The 27,663-nt window shown below is 36.9% G+C and overlaps 1 protein-coding gene and 1 long non-coding RNA gene across 5 annotated transcripts; one reads left to right on the top strand and one right to left on the bottom strand.

Annotated features, from left to right (window-relative positions):
- Positions 1-7,313: 7,313 nt before the first annotated feature.
- LOC117418099 (uncharacterized) lies at positions 7,314-8,025 on the top strand. The gene is made up of 3 exons (XR_004546781.2): positions 7,314-7,396; positions 7,636-7,751; positions 7,872-8,025. It is a non-coding gene; the product is annotated as an uncharacterized LOC117418099 (long non-coding RNA).
- A 2,437-nt stretch (positions 8,026-10,462) lies between these two features.
- On the bottom strand, positions 10,463-25,954 carry LOC117417639 (APOBEC1 complementation factor-like). Of its 4 annotated transcripts, none has more exons than XM_034029792.3 (12): positions 25,854-25,954; positions 21,767-21,910; positions 19,403-19,534; positions 18,987-19,117; positions 18,365-18,603; positions 17,175-17,339; positions 16,403-16,500; positions 15,558-15,834; positions 14,621-14,838; positions 13,828-13,964; positions 12,872-13,002; positions 10,463-12,091 (listed from the first exon to the last, which is right to left on the bottom strand). In XM_034029792.3, exons 2-12 carry the CDS (start codon positions 21,863-21,865, stop codon positions 11,940-11,942), a joined length of 1,779 nt encoding a protein of 592 aa, XP_033885683.3. In that variant the 5' UTR covers positions 21,866-21,910; positions 25,854-25,954; the 3' UTR covers positions 10,463-11,939. The 4 variants fall into 4 exon arrangements, with proteins under 4 accessions (XP_033885683.3, XP_033885685.3, XP_033885684.3 ...); XM_034029794.3 differs by having other exon boundaries at positions 14,660-14,838; XM_034029793.3 differs by having other exon boundaries at positions 14,621-14,814.
- Between the last annotated feature and the right edge of the window lie 1,709 nt (positions 25,955-27,663).

Here is a 27,663-nt window from a genome sequence, read left to right as displayed (position 1 = left end):
CAGTCCTCCCTTTTAACAAATTTCCAGATGAGGAATTCTCAACTGATTTGCATTTGACCATGTTATTTCCAATACCCAAATTTTTTTAATGATAAAAAGTATATATGATTATTCTGTATTTTCTGTGAAGCGGAAGTCCTTTTTTCAAAATTGTGTTTTTTTTTTTTTTTTTTGTGTATACACACCAGGTGATATTTGTATTGTAAAACATCTATGGTGAGGGATGGAAATTAAAATACTTTTACAAAAAAAAAAAAAAAAACTTTTTTTTTTTCAGAGCAAAAAATAAACTAAAAGGGTTCTGCCATCAAATAATGGGTAGAAAGATTCCAAGACTGCCACTAATCATAAAGCAGCCCTGTAGGTGATGTATAGGTTTTTATTGCATTACTATAGGCACCATTTTGTTGAAGAGTTCCGTTGCTGAGAACCAGTTTCCCCAGCAGTCTTCCAATGTGGCCAACTGTCTTTCTAATTCTCTACTGTACACCAAAGTCTGTTTCCACATTAAATGATACACATCTGTATATGTCCTTAGCATGTTTAATCAGAATTTGATGAGAATTTGAAGGCATAAAAGACAGACACGCTGCATATGTCCCCAGGTTATAATGCACAATAGTTTAAGACTGCCCTTATTACTTTTTGTCACAATTGGGGAAGCTGTTCTCTAGATACTGAGTATACATAACTAAAACGACCTACAGAAAGAGAATCTGCAGATAGACTAACAGTGTATGTACTGTGATCATGATGGAATCTATTAATTGTATTAAGCTTTATTTTTTCACACTTGGACTATTGGTTTGCTATATCCAGTACAGTATATGTGACATGGCTGTTGGGGGAAATGTACATAGGGATCCTTTGCACTTTTTGTACATATTCCTGAAATAGTATTGACTAGATAATGTTGTGTTTATTTTAGCATATTATGCATAGTAAAACCAATTAAAATAATGGTTTGCAAAGTAACATGCTCCTTGTATCCAATAGTACATGTAAACAGCAATTCTAAATTTGGTACGCTCTACTGCCCTCTGGTGGTATTTTATTTATATCACAACCACACAAAATCAAGTTATAGTACATATGTCTTGCAAGTTGTGTACATGTAGTTTAGTGTTTTTATTTAACTGGATTACACTTTATTGAACATTTAAATCATTCTAGATAGTTACTTCTTTAATGCAAATGGTTCCATTTTACTGCTGCAACCAAGTTAACAGCACATTTACAACATGACTTGATACTGTATGTTTGGGACTTAGTAGAGAATTCAGGAGCAGCCTTAATATTGAAGTTGACTTTACAATGTTGACAATAAAAAAAAATGTCCTATGGTGGCCTTAAAGTAAAATGTTACTGTAGGTCAAAGGTATTGGGATGTATGATGCGCTGTTTAGATAATAAAAATATACCCCATTAATTTGGAATTGGGAATTTGTCAGTGATCCAGCACTTTAACCCTTTAGACCACAATTGCATGTCAATATTGAAAGATGATATGAGTTGTTGATTAGATGTAACAAAAATCTGATCACAATGAACAGAAAATGTCTCAATAATTCCATATTTCACATCTGTTGAGTTTATTAAGCATCAGAACATAAGAAAATGCAAGAATGAGATGAGGCCATTTGCCACGTCGAAGCTTGTTCAGTTCCTACTATCTGATTGATCTGAGAACTTTGTCAAGTTAGGTCCAAGTGGTTCTGACTAGGTAACCCATTCCACACCCTCACGATTCTGTGTGAAGAAGTGTCTCTTCCCACTGTCCTATCTCCACTGCATTTCTAACTCCTTTGGTCCTGGTTTATGTACCTCACTGGTTCTGGTTAACTATGTCAAGTCTTTTTAAGATTGTAAAGACTTCAATCATGTCTGCCCTCATTTTTCTTTGTTATAGGCAAATAGATTCCCTTCTTTCAGACTATCCCAGGATTAGTCTGGTTGCTCTTTGGACTCTTACCAGGGCTGCAATGTCCCTTTGGCACTGTGGTGAACAGAATTGGTCACAGTACTCTTAAGTGCAGTCTCACCAGTGCATTCTACAACCTCTCCTTGGATTTGTACTCTACACCTTTGACTATATATTCAAGCTTTCTGTTTTGCTTTTTGACCTTCAAACAATTAGTGCAATAGAATTATCTTATCTAATCAATTATCGGTGAACCACGGTTACAACAATTTACAAAACTGACAAACTGTGCTTAAAGAGTGTAAAATAGACTGTAGTACCGCATGATTCTCATTTGTTGCATCCTATGTTTTCTGGAATAGTTTGCCTTAATTTAATGTGAAAACCTACTTGACTCAGCGAAGAACACAAGGCTTATTTAATTAAATACTTTTGGTATCTGTATATCTTTTAATTAATTTTTTAACATTTGCATTTAGAAAATCAATCTCTTTATCAATAAAAATCTCAATGTGAAACAAGCAACATGTTTGTTTATTTTGTAGTAGTACTGTCTTCTCCAGTACTACCCTGTACATATGTTAACAGTGCATAGTTTGGAACATTAACTTGAGATAATTTGTTTGTAATCTATTGCTTATAAGCTAATGTTGCTTTCACCGGGATAATTTAAACCAGGCAAAAAAGTAACATTTTTAATATTTTGTGTAATAGATTTTAAAAATGTCTTTGACAAACAGAGACTCTGATAATTGTCTGATTTATATGCATACCCGTATAGCACATTCCAGTGTTTAATCAATTTTCTTTTTTTATTAAATTATTTTAAAGAGCTTTGTCCATTTGAGGCATTAGTTTAAGATTAGGACATCTTTCTAAATGCAGCATTCTTTCATTACCTTTTTATGGTCTCTGGGAGATACTGTATGTTATTATGACATGACCTTGCAGACAAGATATTTGTTGCCATTTTTGCTTTATCTTTGTAGCACATGCAATGCCATACCTTCTCTAATCTGCAACAAAGTTGTTTCATGCAAGTTTTAAACCATTAAAATGGTTGTATTCCTTTGACCTTGGAGTTGTTTTTACCACTTGAAGCATGGGTCAAGTACACTTTAGACCAGTTCATTTAGAGTAGGTTTGTATACTTTACAGTACCATGAAACTATTTCTTACCAGGCTACCCTTCCTCCCTCATTCTAGATTGTGTTTCCGATTACAGAAAGTTCCCACACCAGGGCTTCTAAAAGCTGCTGCCGTACCTTCACAGCACGGGTGCTTATGGTCCTGTTTGTGTTGATGACAGGAGTGAGTGTGGGGCTTGTCACCATGGCAATCAGCAGGAGCTCAGATACTACTGGTACTGTCAATGATTCGGTCCCCTGCCGATGAGATTAAAAGCTCCAAGACTGATTGTGCAAATGAGCCTGGAATTCCTGTGCTGTGGGTATGATGCTTGAGAATTGTGTGGTCTCTGGTTCGTGTCCGGTCTCCGTCCTTTTACAAGAGTGTGAGGTTGGCCAGCAGTTGCAGTGATGGTAGACAGAAAGCCAGGCAGGAAATAATTTCCATACTTTATATTTAAACTATATAAAGGGCATTTGAATGATCATTTAATTGGACTTCTTTTCTTTAAGCTTATTAATATTAGTTCTAACATAGTTATCTTCCCCTAATACTAAACTTTATTTTGCTAATAAAAGTCTGCACCCTTTCACTAAATGAATATTACGCATTTTGCCATGTTGACCTAGATTACTCTATTATTTTTATTTTATTTTCATAGGTCTCCTGACAACCACTCCAGCTCCCCCTCCTACCGGTAAGTATACTGTTTTATAAACCTTTGGTTACAATACGTTACACATGGTTTTAATGTACATTTCAATCTTTGTAACTACCGTTCATTCCTTTTCAAATCCCATATGTCCTAAGCCTAGTGAGAAGCTGTCTGACATCTCTTACCTAATTGGTGTGGGTCGAGCAGACTGCTCTGGACTGGCTCCAGAGGTTCCACTGGTGAGTGCGCGGGACCAATGGGAACCAAGAGATACAAAACAAAAAATCCAGACCAAATTCCGTAGCACACTCCTGGTGTACAGTTGGTATTGCTTTCAGTGCTAAAATACAATCAAATATAAACTCAAAGTCAATTAGTTTTACCTTATATTTTGACGATACGGGTAAAATGAAAAACAAAAAATGATTTAAGCTCCATAGGATGCTTGTACATGGAGTTTGCTGTATTAATATAAAGTGTATGATGTACGGTCATAAGCCAGCTGAATAATTATTTCTGGGCTTGCTTTGGTATGTTTTTGTAGATGGAATATGCCAGTCCTGATCAGACAGCAGGAGGGATGCACACGCGAATCTACAGCCGAGCTTTCATAGTGGCAAATAACTCAGAGCGGGTTGTGTTTGTTAGTGTCGATATAGGCATGGTTTCACAGAGACTGAGGCTAGAGGTACGAAAGATTCAGAAATTCACCTTTTTCATTTTTTAAATGCTATATTCTATGTTACGCTGCAGTAGTTGTGTGTATATATATATATATATATATATATATATATATATATATATATATATATATATATATATATATATATATATATATACAGTGCCTTGCGAAAGTATTCGGCCCCCTTGAACTTTGCGACCTTTTGCCACATTTCAGGCTTCAAACATAAAGATATGAAACTGTAATTTTTTGTGAAGAATCAACAACAAGTGGGACACAATCATGAAGTGGAACGAAATTTATTGGATATTTCAAACTTTTTTAACAAATAAAAAACTGAAAAATTGGGCGTGCAAAATTATTCAGCCCCTTTACTTTCAGTGCAGCAAACTCTCTCCAGAAGTTCAGTGAGGATCTCTGAATGATCCAATGTTGACCTAAATGACTAATGATGATAAATAGAATCCACCTGTGTGTAATCAAGTCTCCGTATAAATGCACCTGCACTGTGATAGTCTCAGAGGTCCGTTTAAAGCGCAGAGAGCATCAAGAAGAACAAGGAACACACCAGGCAGGTCCGAGATACTGTTGTGGAGAAGTTTAAAGCCGGATTTGGATACAAAAAGATTTCCCAAGCTTTAAACATCCCAAGGAGCACTGTGCAAGCGATAATATTGAAATGGAAGGAGTATCAGACCACTGCAAATCTACCAAGACCTGGCCGTCCCTCTAAACTTTCAGCTCATACAAGGAGAAGACTGATCAGAGATGCAGCCAAGAGGCCCATGATCACTCTGGATGAACTGCAGAGATCTACAGCTGAGGTGGGAGACTCTGTCCATAGGACAACAATCAGTCGTATACTGCACAAATCTGGCCTTTATGGAAGAGTGGCAAGAAGAAAGCCATTTCTTAAAGATATCCATAAAAAGTGTCGTTTACAGTTTGCCACAAGCCACCTGGGAGACACACCAAACATGTGGAAGAAGGTGCTCTGGTCAGATGAAACCAAAATCGAACTTTTTGGCAACAATGCAAAACGTTATGTTTGGCGTAAAAGCAACACAGCTCATCACCCTGAACACACCATCCCCACTGTCAAACATGGTGGTGGCAGCATCATGGTTTGGGCCTGCTTTTCTTCAGCAGGGACAGGGAAGATGGTTAAAATTGATGGGAAGATGGATGGAGCCAAATACAGGACCATTCTGGAAGAAAACCTGATGGAGTCTGCAAAAGACCTGAGACTGGGACGGAGATTTGTCTTCCAACAAGACAATGATCCAAAACATAAAGCAAAATCTACAATGGAATGGTTCACAAATAAACATATCCAGGTGTTAGAATGGCCAAGTCAAAGTCCAGACCTGAATCCAATCGAGAATCTGTGGAAAGAACTGAAAACTGCTGTTCACAAATGCTCTCCATCCAACCTCACTGAGCTCGAGCTGTTTTGCAAGGAGGAATGGGCAAAAATTTCAGTCTCTCGATGTGCAAAACTGATAGAGACATACCCCAAGCGACTTACAGCTGTAATCGCAGCAAAAGGTGGCGCTACAAAGTATTAACTTAATTTTGCACGCCCAATTTTTCAGTTTTTTATTTGTTAAAAAAGTTTGAAATATCCAATAAATTTCGTTCCACTTCATGATTGTGTCCCACTTGTTGTTGATTCTTCACAAAAAATTACAGTTTCATATCTTTATGTTTGAAGCCTGAAATGTGGCAAAAGGTCGCAAAGTTCAAGGGGGCCGAATACTTTCGCAAGGCACTGTATATATATATATATATATTGTAACAATCTTGGTTCCCGCAGGCAGGCAATCCACACGCAGGCAGATATACACACACACACACACACACAGTTTGATACATAGATACATGCAAAAACCATTCGGTTAATATGTAACCTGCTTATTTTTTTCTCTCTTATTATTCACGTCTCTACTTTTTTTTTAGTCTTCTAAATGGGTTGTTTTTATGTTTACAGCAAGTGTGACTAATGTGGTTGGAATGTTTTAAGAAACATAAGAAAATAAATAATCGCACAATAAAATTGAAATAACAAACTGTAATCTTTGATAGAAAAAAAAGCGGTGTTTGTTTGATAACATCTCAAGTGTTGAAGAAACTGAGCGGCACTCACACTCACTCTGGCCCGGAGGTTACTCCGGTACATGCTGTTCATCACCTGCAAAGGCTACATCACACCATCCATCAACGCCATTGTAAATGGCATTGAAACGGTAATAGGCTACAGTAACTGATCCTGTAAATCACTTTCTTAGTTCCTAAAACATCTTAATAATAGGCAAGGTGCTGATGATTCTTAACAAGGAATAAAATAATTACATTGAAAGATTGATTAGGTCTACTGTGGGTGTGATGAGGCCATATAAAATCACTGGACTTTAATAGCATTAGTTTGAACCTGTCTATAAAACCTTTTACAGCTGATTATAGACCTGCCATGTGCTTGCTGGATAATAAAATCATATCCATCCTCTATTACATGAGTCATTGGCTTGAGAATGTGGATGTATCATATACCTGAGTTAAATATATGCAACTATATATTGTGTACTGTGACCTGTGGTTAGCAGTAAAGGATGGCACTGTAGACCAAAATGTTGTAGTCTAGGGCATGTTGAGACATTTTATAAATGAATTAAGAACGTCTAATACAAAGCTGGATACGTTTTACTAACAGTTAACTAGTAATGGAAGTGGAAAACAGCAAAATTAAATGACATTTGAAGCTACTTGCTCTTGAAAAGGGTTCTGTTGTGGTAAGACAGAAAGAAATGCCTGGACAGATAATTTATTGCAGTTTTATTGATGGATTCCTTAACCCTATTTGGCATTGTGTGTTTTTTTCTCTCCAGTTGTCAGAGTAGTGACATTGTCTATAACTGTCGTTGAATTTAGGGTAAAACTTGAAAGCCAGCCCTGGGACGCAGCTTTGCTACAGGCACTGCAGATGGTGTCGGTGGCTTGAATTTCACCCAGGGTACGTAAGTAGGCTAAGAAAGTTAAAAATGTCAGTGCAAATGAGTAATGTCGGCACTAATCATCAATTAGCAATAGCGATTGGAGATTTTCTGTGTAGAAAAATAGACAAATAAAACTGCACTGTATATTCCATACTGTAGTATGGTATCAATCGTGTTAGCAGTGATGGTAAAAACAATAATAGTGTATCCTTTGTATTTGCATCCACTGACTCTAGTGTTGTGATGTTTTCCATAGGGTCTGTAGAAGGGGATCCATTTTGGGATGGCATTCGGGACGCACTTTTAGGTTCTCCTTCAGATGAAACCCAAGACTGCCATCACCCCAAACCTATCCTCTTAAGCACAGGAGAGGTAGGTACTCAAAGCCATAACTTTACTACATGTATAAGTGAAGTACCTAAAAATAAATAAGGATAAAGTAGAAATAATATTTGCATGACGTTTCTAAAACCGTGGCCTGTTTCTTTGCAGATGAATGTACCCCATCCATGGCGTCCTGCTATTGTTGATGTCCAGATGATTACTATTGGGTCCCTGGAGATTATACACACTGCACAACCTAATTGTGTGATTTAAAAGTTTAACAGGCTTTCAATTGAAATGTGTCCGTTCAGTGAGACCTTAAAGGGAAATATTTCGGAACCGCTGTATTCGTCCCATCCCTAATTTTTATATATATATATATATATATATATATATATATATATATATATATATATATATATATATATATATATATATATATATATATATATATATATTATTGTACTTGCTGGTTATCAACTGGTTTAAATAAAACAGCATACAGTGTAAAGAAACTATATTTATATACCTTGTGTCATACCCTGTGCTGTAGGGTTACACAGTGAACATGTTCTGTTTCCCTTAAGCCGATTTTCTGCACAAGAAACTCTGCTCAGTTTGGTACCAGCGCTGGAATGTCATAGACAGGTGAAAGCTCACGCATTTGTAAACAGCTTTCCCTGAACCCAGTATGTTTAAAGGGTAAAGGGTTTCATCCAAGTACAGGGAAAATGAGTTTGAAGTTTATCTGTTCCTGATTCACATTTTGGCAATGCAGCAATACAGTCCCTCTCTGGTACTGTGTGTTCAGTTAGTTCAATGACCATCCACTCCCATGCATGTACTTTAGGTTGAAGGTCAGAGAAGAATGCAAATACCGCACCTCTCACCAGACCAGGCAACCACAAGTCAACTAAGTTTAGCAAACAAGGCTTGTTATGAAACCATCCCTGTTTTAGAAAGTGAAGATAGAGACAGCCTAGGGTTACACCTTTGAGAGAAGAATGCTATTTTACATACATAATTACAGTGACGCCTTCCATCTCTTTCACGATTCTTTTTTTTTTTTTTTTAAATGTAGTCGTTGCCAATTACTTTTTATTATTTTCTCCCAATTTGGAATTGCCAATTATTATTATTTTAGGCTCAGCTCACCGCTACCACCACTGCGCTGACTCGGGAGCGGCGAAGGCAAACACACACTGTCCTCCGAAGCGTGTGCCATCAGCCAACGATAGGTTGCGGATGCAACCCCGGTTCTGTCTGCTAAGGCCGACGCCGCATGCTCCGGCCCCAGGCAGGCCACGCAGTCCTCATGCGGGTCGTTCGCCAGCAATTTTGTCCCACAGGTGACACAGCAGTGAAACCCAGACATGGTACGGCACGTTGGTCGCCGAAGCGTACCGTGCCGATAAAACGTTTGGCGCCGAGCGTCAAAAGCAGAACGTCGAGGTGCGTGCACCGAGCGCCGAGCGTCGAAGCGCTGAGCACCAAGCGTCAAAGCATTAAGGTGCATGACCGAGCACCGAAGCGTTGAGGCGGGTGCACCGAGCACTGAAGCGTCAAGCGTCAAAGTGCGCGCACTGAGGCACCGAGCGTCGATGTGCGTGCACCGAGGCACCAAGCACCGAGCGTCGAGGTGTGTGCACCTAGCACCGAGCGTCGAGGTGCGTGCACCGAGGCACCGAGCACCGAGCGTCGAGGTGCATGCACCGAGGCACCGAGCACCAAGCGTCGAGCACCGAGCGTCGAGGCACCGAGCACCGAGCCTCGAGGCGCGTGCACCGAGGCACCGAGCGTCGAGGTGCGTGCACCGAGGCACTGAGCACCGAGCGTCGAGGTGCGTGCACCGAGCGTCGAGGTGCGTGCACAGAGGCACCGAGCACCGAGCGTCGAGGTGCGTGCACAGAGGCACCGAGCACCGAGCATCGAGGTGCCTGCACCGAGGCACTGAGCACCGAGCGTCGAGGTGCGTGCACCGAGCGTCGAGGTGCGTGCACAGAGGCACCGAGCACCGAGCGTCAAGGTGCCTGCACCGAGGCACCGAGCACCGAGCGTCGAGGTCGCTGGTGCGCAGTGAGCCGAGGATACCCTGGCCGACCTAAACCTCCCCCCGGCACCCTGCAGCAAGTGACCCAAGGCTGTACTAGTAACATGATGCTGGTGATTTGTTTTGATCAATTATTGCGTGACTGATTTTATTTAGGAAACCTTATACTCGAAATAAACAGTATGTAATTGCAACTATTTCATATTTTCATTTTTACCTACAAAGCAACAAACTTCAAATCATATGTCCCTTACAGCATAATAAAGGATATAACTTGCTCAAAAAAAAAGGTCAATAAGCTATCACTCACAAAAAAGGTTTCTATTGCATTAATTACAGGTGACATTACAGGTACAATTAAAACCAAACAATTGAGTTACTAATATATCAAAAGCAACCAAATGATGAGTGAATTACTCATACTTGAGAAACTTCGAGGCTCGATACAAGCGACTGAACAAAACGATACCAGGCAGTAAAAATGAAAGTTTAAAAAAAAAAAATTATTCCACTACCGGTGTGAATAGATTGTGTTGATGAGTTGTATGTTTATATTACGACATCGCTAAACTACATCTGGAGTTGTCGGCATACACTGCACCTGTTGGTTCTTGTTTAATGTAAATAACCGCGCTAATTGTAACACAAATGTGTTGTGCATATATAGAAATATACGTGGAAGTATATTTAACAGAAAGAGTCAAAATCCTTTTTTTGACATTTTTTTATTTATTTGTAATTTAAGAGACAAATTAGTGTCCACATCACAATTATCAAAGCAGTACTCAATTTGCTGCACCCCTGGAGTTATTTGTAATTTATTGTGTCCAATTTACTCCAATGTTTACCCCAATTGGCGATTTCCATTTGTTTTGGGTTTATTTCCCATCTAATTGATATGAAACATTTTAGGTATCCAAAAAGAATAGATTTCTATACAAACAATGTTGCACTTGTGGTACAAAAATAAGTTAAGTCTTAAGTGCTCTATGCACACTTTTTAATACTGTTACAGAAAACTGTATTGACAAGCTTATGTTTTCTTGGTAAAGGGATTCTAACTGTAGAAACAAAAACAATCTAAATTTTGTAAGATATATATATATATATATATATATATATATATATATATATATATAATATATACTTCTCTGAACAGATGATAGCAGGGAGACCATGAATATTATTTAACAGGAGGGATACAGAAGGTATTCACTATCATTATGGGATGCTGCTTTTACAGAAACCAACCTTGAACAGTAAAGCCATAGTTTATTTGTTTGTTCTGTTTTCTATTTCTAAGTCTTCTAAAGCAACATAAATAAAACAATAATATAAACTGTTTTTGTGGTACATAATGAAAAGAAAACAGAAAACATACCATTTTATAAATATGTTTAAATATATTTAAATGGATATCATTCCCTTATAAGAGCAAAGTTCTATCAGTCAGTTTAGTGTTCGCTATACATACAATACACTTGTTGAGGAAGCCTTTTTTTTGGTTTGTGTCACATCCAGTTCATTGTTGCAGTCTTGCATTCAGATCCTTCACATGCATTCCAAGGAGAAAACCAAAATAAAAAATAGCCAATGGATGGCAGTGTCAATTTGAGAGCTGAATTGCATTTATATTTAGGTTAGTGCACAATCCAAAAAAAGTTGGGATAAAGAACTTTGAGTCAGTTTGACTCCGTTATGTCAATCTTGCTTTGCACATCTTGAAGCCTGACCTGCACATCAATGTTATAGGTGCAACATGAGATTGTTGAGAGCACGTAAAAACCACTGACTGTTTTATACAAATGTGCCTTAAATATGTATCGACTGTGCGCCCCAATACGTTTAAAATTCAAAAAGCAGTTTTGAAAGAGAAATGTTTTTGTAAACATACAAGCTTACCTATTTCTGAGACAAGTCAAGACATAACAGGACTAGTATCACATTTAGATTACTGAAATTACATTAATGAAGACACAGGCTAAAAAGTTTGTCTAATTGAAGATTTACATTCTATTATTTCAAATAAATCTTAAAATAATTGGCAATTACACACAAAAACAAAACTGGTACTGTATTCATCTAAATGACAATCTGACACAAGCTCAGGTATTCAATCAATAACTCACAGATCACGTGCAATAACATGAATGTGAACTAAGTTAATGGTCCTTTTGGGAGTTGTCTCAATAAACTCCATAGCCGTCTCCCCGTGTTGCCATGGCAAAAGCGGGGTATGTCTCATACGCTGCATAGGCTGTCAGGTCTTGTCCTAGAGTGACTGCTTGCTTGAGCTGGCCTGCTGCTACACTGGCAGCTGCATTCGTCATTGCATACGCTGTAACAGGAGGCAAACATAGAAATGATGGAGACAAGATGTCTGCATACAATATATAATGACTCTGCAGCTACTATTAACATTCATCATAGTAATGTATGAGCCTTACTAACCGGTCCCATTTCAGAGAAACTGTATCTTTTGTATACAAATCTTTTTTCCTTTCAAACCTATTTTTCCTTTCTTTTGAGGGAGTTTAAGGATAATATGCTCATAATGTATTAAAACCACAATATTCACAATATAATAAAAAAATGCTATTCTTTTGGAGACATTTTCAGAAACAACACAGAAGTGTTAGTAGTCACTTAAGTGTGCCAAGCTAATGGTTTTTCATATGGAGAAAGAACGTTGAAGTGATATTAACATTCAAGAGTTGTGAATATGGCTGATCATTTTACTTTGCAAATAAATTATTCTGCTCTAAAAAGACTGCATTAACCAACAACATGGTTTTGAAGAAATATCACTGTAGAAAATGTACTATAGATGGCCACCAGGTGGTGACATGAACGAAGTTAAAATGTAACAGAAAAGATTCATAAAAATAATACATTTTAGACACAATACTATTCACTAACTATCTCTAACTTTCTTGTATATTGTGAAACCTTCAGACAGTTTTAAAATTTGCACTACTGAAAATAAAAAATACGTGTCACTAATGTTGTCCAATATTGATGCTACTTGGGGTTTGAGCACAGATACTTAACAGATTTGCCCCTGTAATTCAGGCTGAAAATGCGTTGGATCAGCTCTCTGTTACAGACCTTCACCTACCTGGAAATGCTGCAGTCGCTGGCTGCTCAGCCCCCTCTGTCTGCAGACCCAGGATCTGCAGGACATGCTCAGCAGCGTAGGTCTTTGCTTCATCCACTGAAGCACAGAGTTTTGCTGGTGTGAAGGGATATCTGCAAGGAGATGTTGTGAAGATATGAAAGATTTTCATTCTCTAAATGTGGTGGAAAAGTTGCTGCGTTAAAACTTGATCTAATCCTGAATTTGGTTGAAAGCTACATATACACCATCAGCCCTGTAATCCAAGTGGAAAAGTTGTTCTGATGTTTTTAGTGCTCGTTGTTTATTGCATGTTTATAGTACAATATAAGACGGCAAATAAAAACGGTCTGTAGTTTTTGAACTTTGGAGATGCACAAGTAGAGTTGTAATGTTAAATGCTTGTAATATTCAAGAACATAACCATAACAATTTCAATACTGTATGATATTCAGTGGTTCCAGTCAAGGTTCAATGTTCATAATGAGAAGAAAACTGGTACAATATATTTTTTTTAATCTTAACCAGGATTCAAAACTGATTGAACTTTTGGACAGTTAAAGGACACAGGATTGATTTATTGTGTTTGTTTTGTGTGTGGTTTTTTTAGAGCTTGAAAACAAGCTCTCGGGCTCATCCTAAATAAAAGCTTTTTACAAAGGTTGAAGTTTTGTCAAACACAGTGGGGAAAAAGGGTTAGTTTGTAAATGCTGTGCGTGCACACATAGCGTCATGTAACTTCAAAAAAGCGACCTTTCAACCCTACTTTATTGATTTATTCTTGAATGACCCTTGGATCTTTTTTGTATTGAACTGTTGTGTTCCCTGTCTAAACTAGGTCAGTAACTCACTCTCTTACATAAGTTGATAGTGGTATATCATGTAGTGAGGTCTAGTTATTGTTTGTGTTAATAGAACTCGCAGTTGAAATAATGTAGATGGTAAAGATTGTGACTTACATGTTGGGATGCTGGGTAGCAAGAGCAGGGATGGTGATTTTGTACAAGAAAAGTTGTCTGTGGTCGGTCCCAATGGCAGAATGAAGCTGGTAAACTGGCTGCCCCCAGTTATTCTTCTGGCAAATATCTTCCAATATCTGCAGGAACAATATTTCATTCACACACTGCAAAGCACCTTTTTCCTTTGTAGTTATACTGCATCACAGTATATGTAACATACTGACATTTATATTTATTATATTAACTGCTTTTAATCTGAATGTTGTTGCTATTTCATATATACAGACTGTTTTTCTATATGAAACACAAATTGTTGAATAATCTAGAAGTCAAATAAATTAATATGTATTAAAGTATTTGTCAATATTTACTTGAGTACTTTTTTGTAACCATCAACAGGAAGACAGGAAGACACATTTGCTTAAATTAGTTCAGGAGACAAACCTGCAAATGGCAGAGAATGGCAGAGATTTTACACCCTTCTTTCTCTTCAGATTACAGGTTTGTGTCATGCAGGGAAAGATCTACACCCAAATTAGCTGACCTTTCCAGGTAAGCGGGGTTTAAGTGTTGGACGTATTCATTCTGTTTTGACTTGCAAGCACAATCTGTGTCCAAATAAAACCCATTAAATACATAAATCCAGTCCATCTGGATTTTAAGTTGGGCTGTTTTGGATTGTATTTTGCAGATGAGACTAGCCTACAGATTTAAAAGGAAATGGAGCTGCTGTGATTCCCGAAGGCACAGTTCAAGTATTTTTGTGTCTTACCAGGACCCATCAGTCATGTACCTGAGGAGCATGTTTGATTCCTGGAGGTTTTAGGCTTACAGGATTCATTGCTGTGAGCTCCATTCCGGGCAAGAGGTCATAAAACTTGTCCTCCCCTCGCTTGTCTCCCTTCAGATGGTATCCCGCAAAACCGCGGCCAAAGCCAGTATAAGCCAGGTACCCACGTCCACCCAGCCCTCGAACACCCGCAGCCCCTACAGGTACAGTCATGTAAATTTCTAGGAATGCAAGAAGGAATTGAATCGAATCATATCACCAGAAATCACCTGGATTCATCGCATTCAGTGACTGTTAGCCAGTCTTGCGCAGTACAGCAGTGTGGATGGTATATATAATTGAGGTTGGAAATGGGGCTTATCGGCAAAAACATTCAGTTGTTTCTTGCAGCCTTCATGTTAGTGCAACAATTGGCATAATCACTTCAGCAATTATACTGTATAATTTACTTTGCGATAATTGTGCAAATGACAATGCATTTAATACAAAGCTGACATTCAAAGCTTTGGGCAATTTTCAGATCTGTGTACTTGGTAGAAGTCAAAATCCCATCTTTCACTTTATAGACAATGCAAGTGTGGCAAACAAATTGTAAGTATAGATTATTATGATTTTTACATACTTTAAACCTGAATTTTACAGCCTTGTTGTTATGCATAATAAACAACATTTAAATGAAAATTAGTGATTCAGTGAATTTATAGCTTTTATAGACAAAGATTGAGAAATAAAATATTTACAGAATTTATCAAATTTATTACCACTTCACTGTTCAAACTGGTTCCTGTAATATATCATATGTCAGTACAATATGTCATTTTTATAAATTGCACCAAAAATACAGTAATACATATCTGCTTTTATAAGTTTTACCGGGACTGCATTATAAAGGAACCAGTTTAGAGAGGAAAGGTATTTGAATATAGACAATTCCAGTTACCTCTGATGGAAGGGGTACGCATCATACCCCGGGCGCTGACATGACCCTTATTGGGAGGGAATCGCATTGGGTTTGGGATGGCTGTATAGGCTTGGGGTGCATAGAAGACAGGAGCTCCCAGGTACGCAGCTGAAGGCTCATACACCTGCCCTAGTGTATAAGCATATTCTCCTTGCAGCATGGGTCCTCGGCCTCCTGCACCCCTTGTGTATCGAACATAGCTGTCCTTGTCTACAGGCTTGGCCAATGTCACCTCAATTGGAGATCCGTCCACCAGCTTTTAAAAGAAAAGAAAACTTGACTATTAAAACATATCCTCGCGACAGCATTTGAGAACTGTTCTTTTTAGTTTTTTCCTTGTGTGTTTTTTTATGTACCCCTTGTAGTAGTGGCCTTGTTACAAATATGGTCCTCAGAGGTGAAAAAAATCACATAAAAAATGAATGTCTGTTCAGATTTTTCTTATCATTAATGGTGTTTCCTTCATGCTGTAAACTGCTCTTAAAAAAAGTCCAGCAGTGGCATATGTGGCGAAGTATAGGGTTAAAAGCACTATCTTTTGCAATGGGGTTATTGTACAACAGAAAGGGTCACTGGCCTTATGGATGTGTGTTCAGTTTAGCAGTGTTTACCATGAAAATGGTACTTTTGTTCTTCTGGTAAGTCAGATTTTTTTTTATTGGCATACTGTACCTAGGTCACTGCAGGTGACATTTCTGGATAGCAGGTTACATATCTGTAGTTACTTGAGTAGTTGGTAACACGACAATAGAAAACGGAGAAAATCGAAGCTGACAGCTGTGATAGGTCTTTTGCAGGAAGCCTTAGTTTCTAATCGGTATTACCTTTCCATTCAATGTGTTCATGGCATTTACTGCATCTTCTCTGTTGGTGAAGTGCACAAAAGCGTAGTCTCTTATCTTCTTCACTCTTTCAACAGCTCCTAAAAATATATTGTCCAATCAAATCACTGACTCTATCATGATCTTTACTGATACGTAAATAATTTGATGATGACTGTTTGCCACAGCTCAGTAAATGGGCCATAAATAACACTGCTGTAGAAACTTTCAAATGACAGGGGCTACAGCTTGCTGGTAAGTCCATGAAAGAAGTGATCATGATCTAAAAGAGAATAAAAATGATCTGCCAGTCACAGCCTCTTTGACTTACAGTTACAGTAACTGACGCGGATGTTCATATTGTTGTTTTATTGATATTGCTTTTAGACATTCATTTTTAATAAAATGGTGAATGGATAAAAGGAAAATTATCTATTTATTTATTCATCTTACTTTAACGTGTTGTTTTGTTTGTAAAATGACATTATCAGCTATCAAAGAAATACCCTAGTTTGGGAAGTAACTGAAGATGTGTCTCTCAAAATTGTCTTTAAATGGAAATATTGAAAAAGAGATTTCAGCTGTAGCAGCAACACAACTCTCAAAACCCCTCCTGGGTGCCACTTTATTTAGAGTCGTAATGTTTGTGTGATAGGAAACTATGTTTTTCACCTCATACATGGTATAATCTCCAGATTACTATTTAGTTTAGAATGGCAGTTTTGCATCGTGAAGTAGGTTTGACCTTTTAACCCCCGGTCTTCCGTTTAGTCACCTGGTTTGATGCTGTTGAATTCATTCTCAATGGTCTCCTCTGCGGTTGACAACATTAAGTTCCGCACATATAGGATTTTAACTGTTGCCATCGTATCTTCATCAACTTCCACCTCTGGCTCTGCCCAGTCCACTGCAATGGCATGGCCCCACAGTTGTATCCTCCCTATTGTAGTTTTGATCAGAAATCAGAGCTATGATGTATGATGTACAGCAGAGCTATGATGTACAGCAGTTGTGACGTACTTCTGCTCTGGCTCCAGTTACAAATTAGATGAATATGGTGGCTTCATCTCTATTTAAAATGACCAAGAACTGGATGAAAGGGAGATCAGGAATGAATAACCATTGTCACCGCCCCTCACCTTGAAATTAACTAAATGAAGCAAATAAAAGTTGATTGATCTAATCACAGAGTATATAACTTTGTATTTGTGTTCTCTCATTTTAGTTTGTACATAATCCTTGTAAGATAGTTTACAGAGATGCTGTATTTACAGTGTTGAAGAAACTGTCAGATATTGTTTGACCTGTGCCAGTACATCAGTAGGGCATAAATCCTTCAAACTAAACCCTTTCTTATTGTAAAGAAAGGCTTTCTTTTCAGATGGTGTAAATACATGCTTTGGAGGCAGGCATGAAATTATTCAGAGTCAGTATCTTCGAGGGATATATACTAACCCTTCTCTAATTTTTATTTTTATTTTTTGTAATTGCCATTTATTTTACCCTTGATTTTTCTCCCAATTTGGAATGGCCAATTATTCAATCTGGTTCACCGCTGCAACCCCCACACTGACTTGGGAGAGACGAGCACTCCGAAACGTGTACTGTTAGCCATCGGTCGGCAGTGGCATAGCCTGGATTCGAACTGGCAATCTCCAAGCTATAGGGCGCATCCTGCACTCCGGGCAGAGTGCCTTTACTGGATGTGCCACTCGGGAGCCCCTCCCTTCTCTAGAATCATTAGAAATTAACTTTAACTGTTATGTGGGCCACTGAGCAGTGCTAGGAAGCTCCATATAACTAATTACCCTTCAGAGATTCCAGATGCCCTTTTCCTATATTTTGTCAGACTCGATAGAAGGAATAAGCAAACTGTAAATGTTTAAACTTTGATGGAGTCTATTCAGTTGATGTAAAACACTAACAGCGGCAGGTCAATAGAATAGAACACTCTGAAGTTCTTACCTGGCATCAGTTTCCTCCTGGCCATGGCAGCAGCTCGATGGCTCTCATACTCCACAAAAGCAAAGCCTCTGTTTTTGGCCTTGTCTGCTGCGCTGGGATACACAATGCAGTTGACTACCCCGTCTGTCACTTTGCTCATCTCTGCTAAGATCTCATCTCTTTTCTTTGTTTTAGGGATGCCCCCCACAAACAGACGGCAGTTGTCAACACTCGCACAGACACCCAAAAGACGTCCACTCCTGAAGAACAATACCCCTCACTGCATCAGGTAAATACACATCAAAGCACAAGGAATCTATTATAATTCACAAAGAATAACAGTGCCACATTGAAGGGATCGCTCAATAGAGAGTCAGGTTGATGCTAAAGTGACTTTTTTTTTGTTGTTGCCGGGAATACAAACTCTGCTCGATGTGAGAGCATAACAAATGCACTTCATTTGCTTGCTGCAATGTAATTATATGTAAGAAAATACATAAAATACAGTTTTTTCCTTGTAACTGTTCATGTTATTTTATGCATAGTACTGCTTGTACTGTAAATATGTTTTATGTCATTTGAAACACAGTTACTGACATTTATGAATATGTCTTAAAACTGGTAAATGGGAAAGCAGACTTACCTTATTTCATAATTATTGAGCTGTTTCATTGCATTTTTGGCTTCTTGTTTATTACTAAAAGTTACAAAGGCATAACCCCGATTATTTCCATTAAAGTCCATCATCATTCGTACTTCATAAATTTTCCCAAACTGTAAAGTAAAAAAAAAAAAAAAAAAACCCAGAATTTTTCAAACAAACATATTGTTGTATTGCATTTGTTTTTCAGATTTTGAATGTGAAAAATGTAATGCTATGTTTTTAAACTATTTCTAAAGAATGCTGTGCTGTAACAAATTTAGTTACTACCTTTCTTTCTCACTCAGAAATGTAGATAGAAATAAAGAACGGATTGATAGTGGCATGTTTCTAAGGCTTTAGTTTCATATTCCTAAAATGGAGGAAAATGCAGGTAGAGCATTCCCTCCTGTCCTTACTTTTTCACAGAGCGGTACCAGCTCATCTTCAAACAGGTCTCGTGGTAACTTTCCAATGAAGATCTCGCTGCCTCTCTCAGGGGGTGAACCCTCCCAATCTGGTGGAGGACCATATTTCCTCTGCCCATTTTCCTGTAAAAACAAAAAAAAACAAAAACAGTAATAACACATGAAGGGACATTACAATTAATAAAAGCAAACAGTTTCATTACAAAAACGAATAAAAAATGTCAAAAAAAAAAAAAAAAAAATGCTTCCAGGAACTCCCACATGCCACTATAAGCTGAGTGCAAAGTATAGGAGCATGTTCAAGGTTTCAAACGCTGCAAAGAAACAATGTTCAGATTACATTGTACATTAATAACCCCCTTCATATTCCAGAACTGTCTTGGGTTACCACTTTTTTTTAGAATGGAGTGATAGGATATTAAAGAAGAAAGTAAATATGAAGTAAATGTTGATGGTATTACGTTTTGAACTAGTCTTAGTAGTTAAGACCACAAAAAGATGACATTACTAATTGACAAGTCATTTTTAATAATCTGCTGCATTTGTTAAAACAAAAATAATGAAGCTGTTATTTTAAGACAATTGTGTGTTATGAATAGCTGCCATCATGTTTTGCCTTGCTGTTGTAAAACCTTATATAAACTATAAACCTATAAAACTGGGCAGAATGTTATCAGGTTGTATATTACATACATATTAACAGTTTCTTTGAAAAAAAAAAAAAAAAGGTTCCTGATCTTAGCTGTGCTGATGTCTGTCTATCAGTCTTTACCTACATGTTACTTATAAGTTAAGACAGCAGATTGTGGTTTCTGCTTTGGACAAAAACAAAATCTTGTTATAAAGAGATCTAGAGGATTGATTGAGTCAACCTTTAGGGACTGCAAAAACCTGATAGGTCTGTATTATTCAGATTTATCTGCATATTATAGTTAGAAAGATATAACTAAATATAATCAATTTTTCTAGTAAGAAGTAAAGTGTGCTAAAGCAACAACACCTTATCTTATATAAATAATTTACTAAAGCATAAACATAAAGTGAAAATCCAAGTCTAGTTTTTTTTTTTTTTTTTTTTTTTTTTTTTAGCACTTATGATTAAAGTACAACACTAACAACTTTTGTGGTCTTGTACAGCCAAGTCTTTTTTATTTGAAATTAGAAAATGTTAACTGTTGGCACTAGATGGCATCATAGTCTAATCTTCTTGTTACATTTTGTAGGTTTGTAACGCACTAAACTGAGAAATAGACTTCATTTGCATATCACATCACTAAATCTTGCTTGTAATGTTGTTTTCACAGTAATTAATGATTTTAAAATGCAACACCTTATGCATTTTTAATATAGCTTACATCAGGGCTTCTCAAACCCGGTCCTGCGGACCCCCTGTGGCTGCTGGTTTTCATTCCAGCCGAGCTCTCAATTACTTAACTAGACCCTTAATTGAACTGATAATTTGCTTAATTAGACTTTTTTTTACTTGTTTTCAGCTCTTGAACAGTTGCATATTTCAAGTTAGCTGTAACATTTGATAAGTAACTTGAACTGCAACTGTTTAAGAGCTGAAAATAAGTAAAATGTCTAATTAAGCAAATTATTAGTTAAATTAAGGGCCTAGTTAAGTAATTGAGAGCTTGGTTGGAATGAAAACCAGCAGCCACAGGGGGTCTCCAGGACCGAGTTTGAGAAGCCCTGGTTTACATGAAAGTGGTTTTTCTGTATAGGGTGTAATTAGCGTAGATTTGATAAACTTACAAAATGTTAAACTTGTCCATGCACTGCTGTGTTGTATGTTGCTACCACTGCCAAAGCTTTTGGTTGAATACATGTCTGTCTTAAGGTTTAAACGATGAGCATACCTTATGTGAAAAATAATATGTGGTGGGCCCCTCATGTTTACTGTTCTTTGCTCTTGTCTAATTCTATGCTAGGATAAAATTGGGGGAACTAAAAAAAAATCTGTGCAGTATGCGGTCCTGGGGCATTATTTTACTGTTTAGTTAAGATATGTTCCCAAAGTAAATGTCCATTGTCACCATGTTTTCTGAAAGTAGAAAACCCTATGAAGCTACAGAACTTGAAAGAAGAATTCAATTTCACAAGCTGTTGGATATTCTTATGTTGTTTGTTTCTACTTTTGTAAAAAGGTGTTAAAGAATGGTTGGAGTAAAATGCTTTGTGAATTTCTCCCCTAGTTTACTTAATTATTTGATAAACTTTTGCCCCAGGATGAGTAAGCAACCTTTTAAACCCAAGTGAATTTGTGTCACTATACATACAACTGGCTAACCTGCAAAAGTGAAATGTTGTAGTCATATTCAGTTGCAATTGCTGCTATAGACAGATTCCTACCTGAAGCAAACCATATCCTGTGCGCTGGATCAATGTTCGCAGCGCTGCTTCATTCTGTGTGCCTGTCAGTCCATCCCCGGATTTTTGATTTGATTCCATTGTGAGTGATTAACAGCAATAAATCAGCTTAATTAGGGGTGCTCACTGAAATTGAAGTTCAAAACAAATTAAAATGACATGGGAAGAACACACAGTTTTCTAATGGAGTAAAATATTTTCACATCAAAGTTTGTTGCAGTGATAATATTCTCTGTTGGATATTGGTTTTCACTGTATATTATTTTCCTAAATTGACATTTCCCAGCCAAAAGTTAATGGAATTGGGCCCTGCCAATGGGACAGATCATTTAGATTTGTATACGGTGCTACCATTGCTTGTGGGGAAGGATAGGTTGGTATGATCTCCACACCAGTTTGAATGCTCATTTTAATTCACAAAAATCACAAAAGCCCCTCTATCCAAATAAAAACTGCTCCCTTGCAAATATGTATTTACCTTGTTATTTCTGGGGAATGGTAAATGGTTAACTCTTACATAACCTGTCTGGTGTTTATCCTTGTATTTAAAATATGCTGAAAACACTTCAGATATGCAGAATCTACTACTTTCTCATGCCGATAAGGATTTCACAAACAACAGCCATGTTTGGTCAAATATTCATAAAGAATTAAGTTGCACAGTATATTGGAGTCTTATTCTTTTTACATTGTAAGGTGTTTTTCAAATGTTTTGATAAAGAACACTGACTTACATTGACAATGTATTGGTTCAGTTGTTTAAATGTCTGTGAACTGTAAAAGACTGTTAGCTGAAATGTTGCCTAACCTTTACAGCTGGTTTCACAGATCCTGATTAACACTACTCTGAGACAACCTTACCTAAAGTAAGGTTGGAGAGTGCAGGATTAGTGCTCAACAGGGTCAGTGAAACAAGCCAATATATATATATATATATATATATATATATATATATATATATATATATATATATATATATATATATATATATATATCATGGAATAAAAAGCTTAACACAGTGATGAAGCTGGATTTATTTAAGATGGCAACATCAGTTTTCGTTTTGCACATTTAGATAAAAAATGGTAGGAGAAAACTAGCCAAATTCATTACCAAGTCCTGAATCCTGCCCTTGTGGTATTTCTTCCTACAAATCGAGGTTATTGGATCTTAACACCTAAATGTATGACTGACTTGCAGATAAAAACGACAATGACTGTTTGTTTTTATTGCTTCTTGAGAGAGAAAGAAAAACTCTAAAAATCAGTTAGTCTGTAGCAGCACTTTTGGAACTCCATCCTTCAGATAATGGATCCTAAAACCAAGGATGTTCTGTACTTTTGCCAGTTTTGCATATGACTGTTAGAAATACTAAAATTATTAGTCAGTAAAACAATATACATATATCTGAATATCTGAATATCAAGTTGTTTTGGCTCCCCAGTACCTGGCTTAGTATGAATAGGATTTGTTGTTTTTAAGTTAATTCTGTGCTATGTTTTGATCATAATTGACTTCTGTTACAGTCCTTGTGTATATTATACTAATTAATAATTTTAAATTGTCAAAATTAAAATGCATCTTGTTTCTTCTCATGTTTCTTTAATCCTGTGTGGCACATAAGATATTAATTAGATTCCGCACAAAGAACCTCAATTGCAAGTCAAGTGTCTATAGTTTAACATATCAAAGCCTGTACAAATCAGTCTAAGTAAATGGAAAGCATTATATTCAAAGGAGGCTGTGTGGTCCAGTGGTTAAAGAAACAGGCTTGTAACCAGAAGGTCCCCGGTTCAAATCCCACCTCAGCCACTCACTCACTGTGTGACCCTGAGCAGGTCACTTAACCTCCTTGTGCTCCGTCTTTCGGGTGAGACACAGTTGCAAGTGACTCTGCAGCTGATGCATAGTTCACACACCCTAGTCTCTGTAAGTCGCCTTGGATAAAAGCGTCTGCTAAATAAACTAATAATAATAATAATATTCTGATTTGGTGAGACCCTTAATCTTAGAGATCTGAAAAGACTAATTGAACAGTAATTTATGATTGAGAATCGTATCTGCTAATTCCATGATAACATAATTTCTTAAAATACCTGTCATATTATTTTTGTATTTATTTTTTCGGATCACACAGAGTCTCTTTGTAAGTCATTGTGCATTTGCATCAGAATGGGGGGGGGGGGGGGGATCTGTCACGCAGCTTGTCTCAAGAAAAAGGTGGGGAGGGGACTTAGAATTCTCTTTAATATCATAAAATCAGATCCCATGTTGTGAGTGTGTGTACCTTTTTTTCTGCTTTCAGGGGGCAAGCTACTGTGAGAGCTCCATTAAGTCTCCACTGCCTGACAGAGGTTCTCTCTGGAAATACCTGGTTACCGTTTGCATAAACAAGATAACTAGATGGGGGGCTTATCTTGTGTAGATCAATACCTGCTTTTTGAGGTTTGTTGACTTAAGCTAAACACATATGGTGATGAAGGCCATTGTGCAAGGCTGCTTGTTTATATCCAGCAATCACTGTAGGGGAGGCCAGAGCTGAAACTCTGAATATCAAATAAGGTAAAAAAATAAAAATAAAAATAAAAGTTGCTATTCAATATTGAATAGTTTTAAAATATATGTATCTCCAATAATGCACTTTGAAAAGGTAAGCAGCCATTTGCAGAGGTAAAGTTATAATGTTTTTTTTTTTTGTGCAGGACTTTGTTTAACAACATTCCCTATGTTTTGTGATTATATTTCTGTAAAAAAAAAAACAAAAAAAAACCAAACATGATACCTCTTTTAATGGCAACCACCTTTCTAAAATGGTAGAATATTAAGAAAAACTGTTATAGTTCGTCTAAATTCAAGCCTTTAGAAGAAAGGTGTACATAAGAACATAAGAAAGTTTACAAACGAGAGGAGGCCATTCGGCCCATCTTGCTCGTCTGGTTGATCCCAGAATCTTCAACAACATTACTGAGGAGTTGGTTCCAGACCCTCAAAAGGATACTTTCATATCCTTCTGCAATGGAACTGCAACAAGCATGTAACAACAAGCAGTTTGTTTGACTTTGACTATGGGAACTGCATGAGATTTAATAGAAGGCAGTTTTCCTGTTATCAACACCTTCTAAAACTGGGACAAATGGTTTGCTTTTTCATGCAGGAGTCTTTTTATTTAACCATAACATGTTCCAAATGACTGCAGAAGTACTGTGTGCTGTCATTCTAACAGTAAAAGAAGAATGCCCTGAGGCAGAAATATACTAAAAATATACCTAATTTGTCTGTATACAAAAAAAAGTAGAAATGTCTGGTTTAATGTGTTATAGTCAATGAGTTAATGTTGCAATTAAGTAACCATGCAAAATTCAAACAATGATAAGTATGTTCTTTGTCAAATTCCTGGTACCTTTTCCTTTTTGTAAAACAAAGCTGTCCAATTTAAATAGGCTAGTTGTCTGGATTAAATCCCTAATACTTTCCATACACGTCTTATGCAGCACAAAAAATGTCTGCAAGTTATCAAGTTCATGAATGAATAATTAATCACATCAATTAGGCTTTATAATGACAATTAAAATCACTGACCAGAATTTAAATAACCAGACATTAAATAAAATGTTTCTAATAGGTAGATGTTTACAAGTCCTGTAAAAAAATATGTGAACAGAATACATTATTTTGTACATTACCATTCAAATGGTGCAAAGGAATAAACTAATGATGTGCTTCCTTTAAAACAACACCAACTGTGTTTGCAAATTGGTAATGCTCTAACTAAAAAGAAAGATAATGGTAAAAGAAAAATAATGTACATTATACAGTACAAACACTAGGACTGGTTATAATTGCTCATCTTGCTCCCTTGTACTGGCCAAAAGTCAGAGCTTAGTCAAAATCCACAATGTTTCTCACTAACCACAGGTGAATAAGGCATCACTTTCTGGAACAAAAACTAACAATCTGTTAACACTAAAATGTAAATTCACAAAGAGAATCCCATTCAGTGCAAGACGCAACAATGCAGGGGCAAAATCTTAAAAGATCTAAATGTAAATTGAATACAAAAATGAGTTACCTGAGCAATTTCAGAGATTACCACCCGGAAGAGTCCTGCCTTGATTAGTGGATTGGCGACGTGTCACTGTGGTTATTCTGCAGTCCTCATATCAGACTCCAAAGGTTCAGTGTCCAGAGGTTGGTTTGCAATCCCAGCTAGTTAAACTTTAACTTGAGCTCTGTCTCTCCGCTCCATTCAGCACTCTGTCCGCAAACAGTATCGCTGTATCATGATGATACTTAAACACAAAACAATCAACTTCATACAATATTCTCAATTTCTGGGTAGTGCTGTAGATTATTTAAATAACTAAGTTCCAGATGTGTGTTGCAGTGGACAGTGATATGTAAGAACAGTATACTTAAATCACATCTTTAAAATAAAATCAACGTTTACATGGTGACTTCCATAGCAACTGGCAATAATCAAATGTTTGACTAGTACATTACACATGTTGCAGAGACAACAGGGACATTTCTACGTGTTAGAAAAGATTGGGGGAGACAATTCAGTACTGAATGACACACATTAAACTGATGAAAATCCTCTGTTAATGTTATTTAAAAAGATCTGGGTTGATGCAGCCTAATAGCCTAAAAATGTGCATCTCAGCAAATGTGAAAATATTGTTCCATGCATGTTGGTGCTGCTTAAACATATGGTATCACTTCAGCCAACAAGCAAAGCCTTCCTCTGGTTATGTATTTATAGACAAGACCTTCTATCAAAGAATGAATAAGCTGTTTACACCAAAAAGGTAGTTTGCTCCAGTTTTGGTTACAGTAAAATACTTACCATTTTACAAAACTAGTAACAAACAACTTAAAAAATGTAATTCAATGACTTAAAGTTCTTTGTTAGTAGTTATGTAACATTAGTACTGCATTCATTTTCCATTCTCAAATTTGCTGATGGGTGTAAATCCCTGTGATTAAGCTGGCCCATTATCACAAGATGAAACTTAAATCACATGCTATAAACTATACTGAATGCAAATAAGATGTTAATAATTGAGAACCCCTGCTCTAAACTATAGTAAAAGCACATAAGACGTTACTATTTATTTGCCCAGGTGAACGCAGTGCCAAAAATACTGTTATATTGACCTAATGTGAAACTGTATCAATTGCATTTTTTGTTGATTGTTTTTGTATTCTTCATTTTTTTAATATGATGCCATTTTAGAAAAGCCATTTTAAAGTACAATAACCCTGTTCATTTGTTTGTTCGTTTGTTGTCATGCACCCTGTTTCCATGTTCTAATATTTGCTGTCTGGTGTTGTGTATTTGAGTTAGATAGGCTCTTTGACTTCAAAAGCTTTTCTGTTTTAAACTGGGGCCTCAAAGTGTAGCAGACCTTATGTGGGGGGTCATATTTTGCAGGTGTGCTCAAACATTTCATCATATATTCTTATAGGTGTTCTCTGTCTTTTGGTAATGTAATAAGGTCTTCAGTTTTTCAGTGTTTATCAATTCTCATTTTCTGTGTTTATTTTTAGTTGTTCAGACTGGCAACCTATATACCCTACATGCTTAATGACAAAGCTATTTCTCCTTGGTATTTTATTAGCAATATAAATTCTCCACCCAGCATACAAAATAATTCCTTCAGATGTTGATGTTAATTATTTAGCAAGCAAGTTTACTCGGTATGCAGAAGACATTACACCAGAGGTTTACAGGATTTAAAAAAAAATGCGCACATGCATGTCTGAGTTTCTATAGGCTGTAACATTTCAATTGCATTTTAGAAGAAATGTGTCTCACTATTTTAAATGCACTCAAATTTATTTAAAATTTAGCTTCTTGCTACTTTGATTAAAAAGCG

The sequence above is a fragment of the Acipenser ruthenus genome, chromosome 13 (assembly GCF_902713425.1).
Source record: "Acipenser ruthenus chromosome 13, fAciRut3.2 maternal haplotype, whole genome shotgun sequence".
Taxonomy (NCBI): Eukaryota; Metazoa; Chordata; class Actinopteri; order Acipenseriformes; family Acipenseridae; genus Acipenser; species Acipenser ruthenus.
The sequence above is the reverse complement of the archived record's forward strand: the minus strand, read 5'-3'. Positions and strand labels throughout refer to the sequence as shown.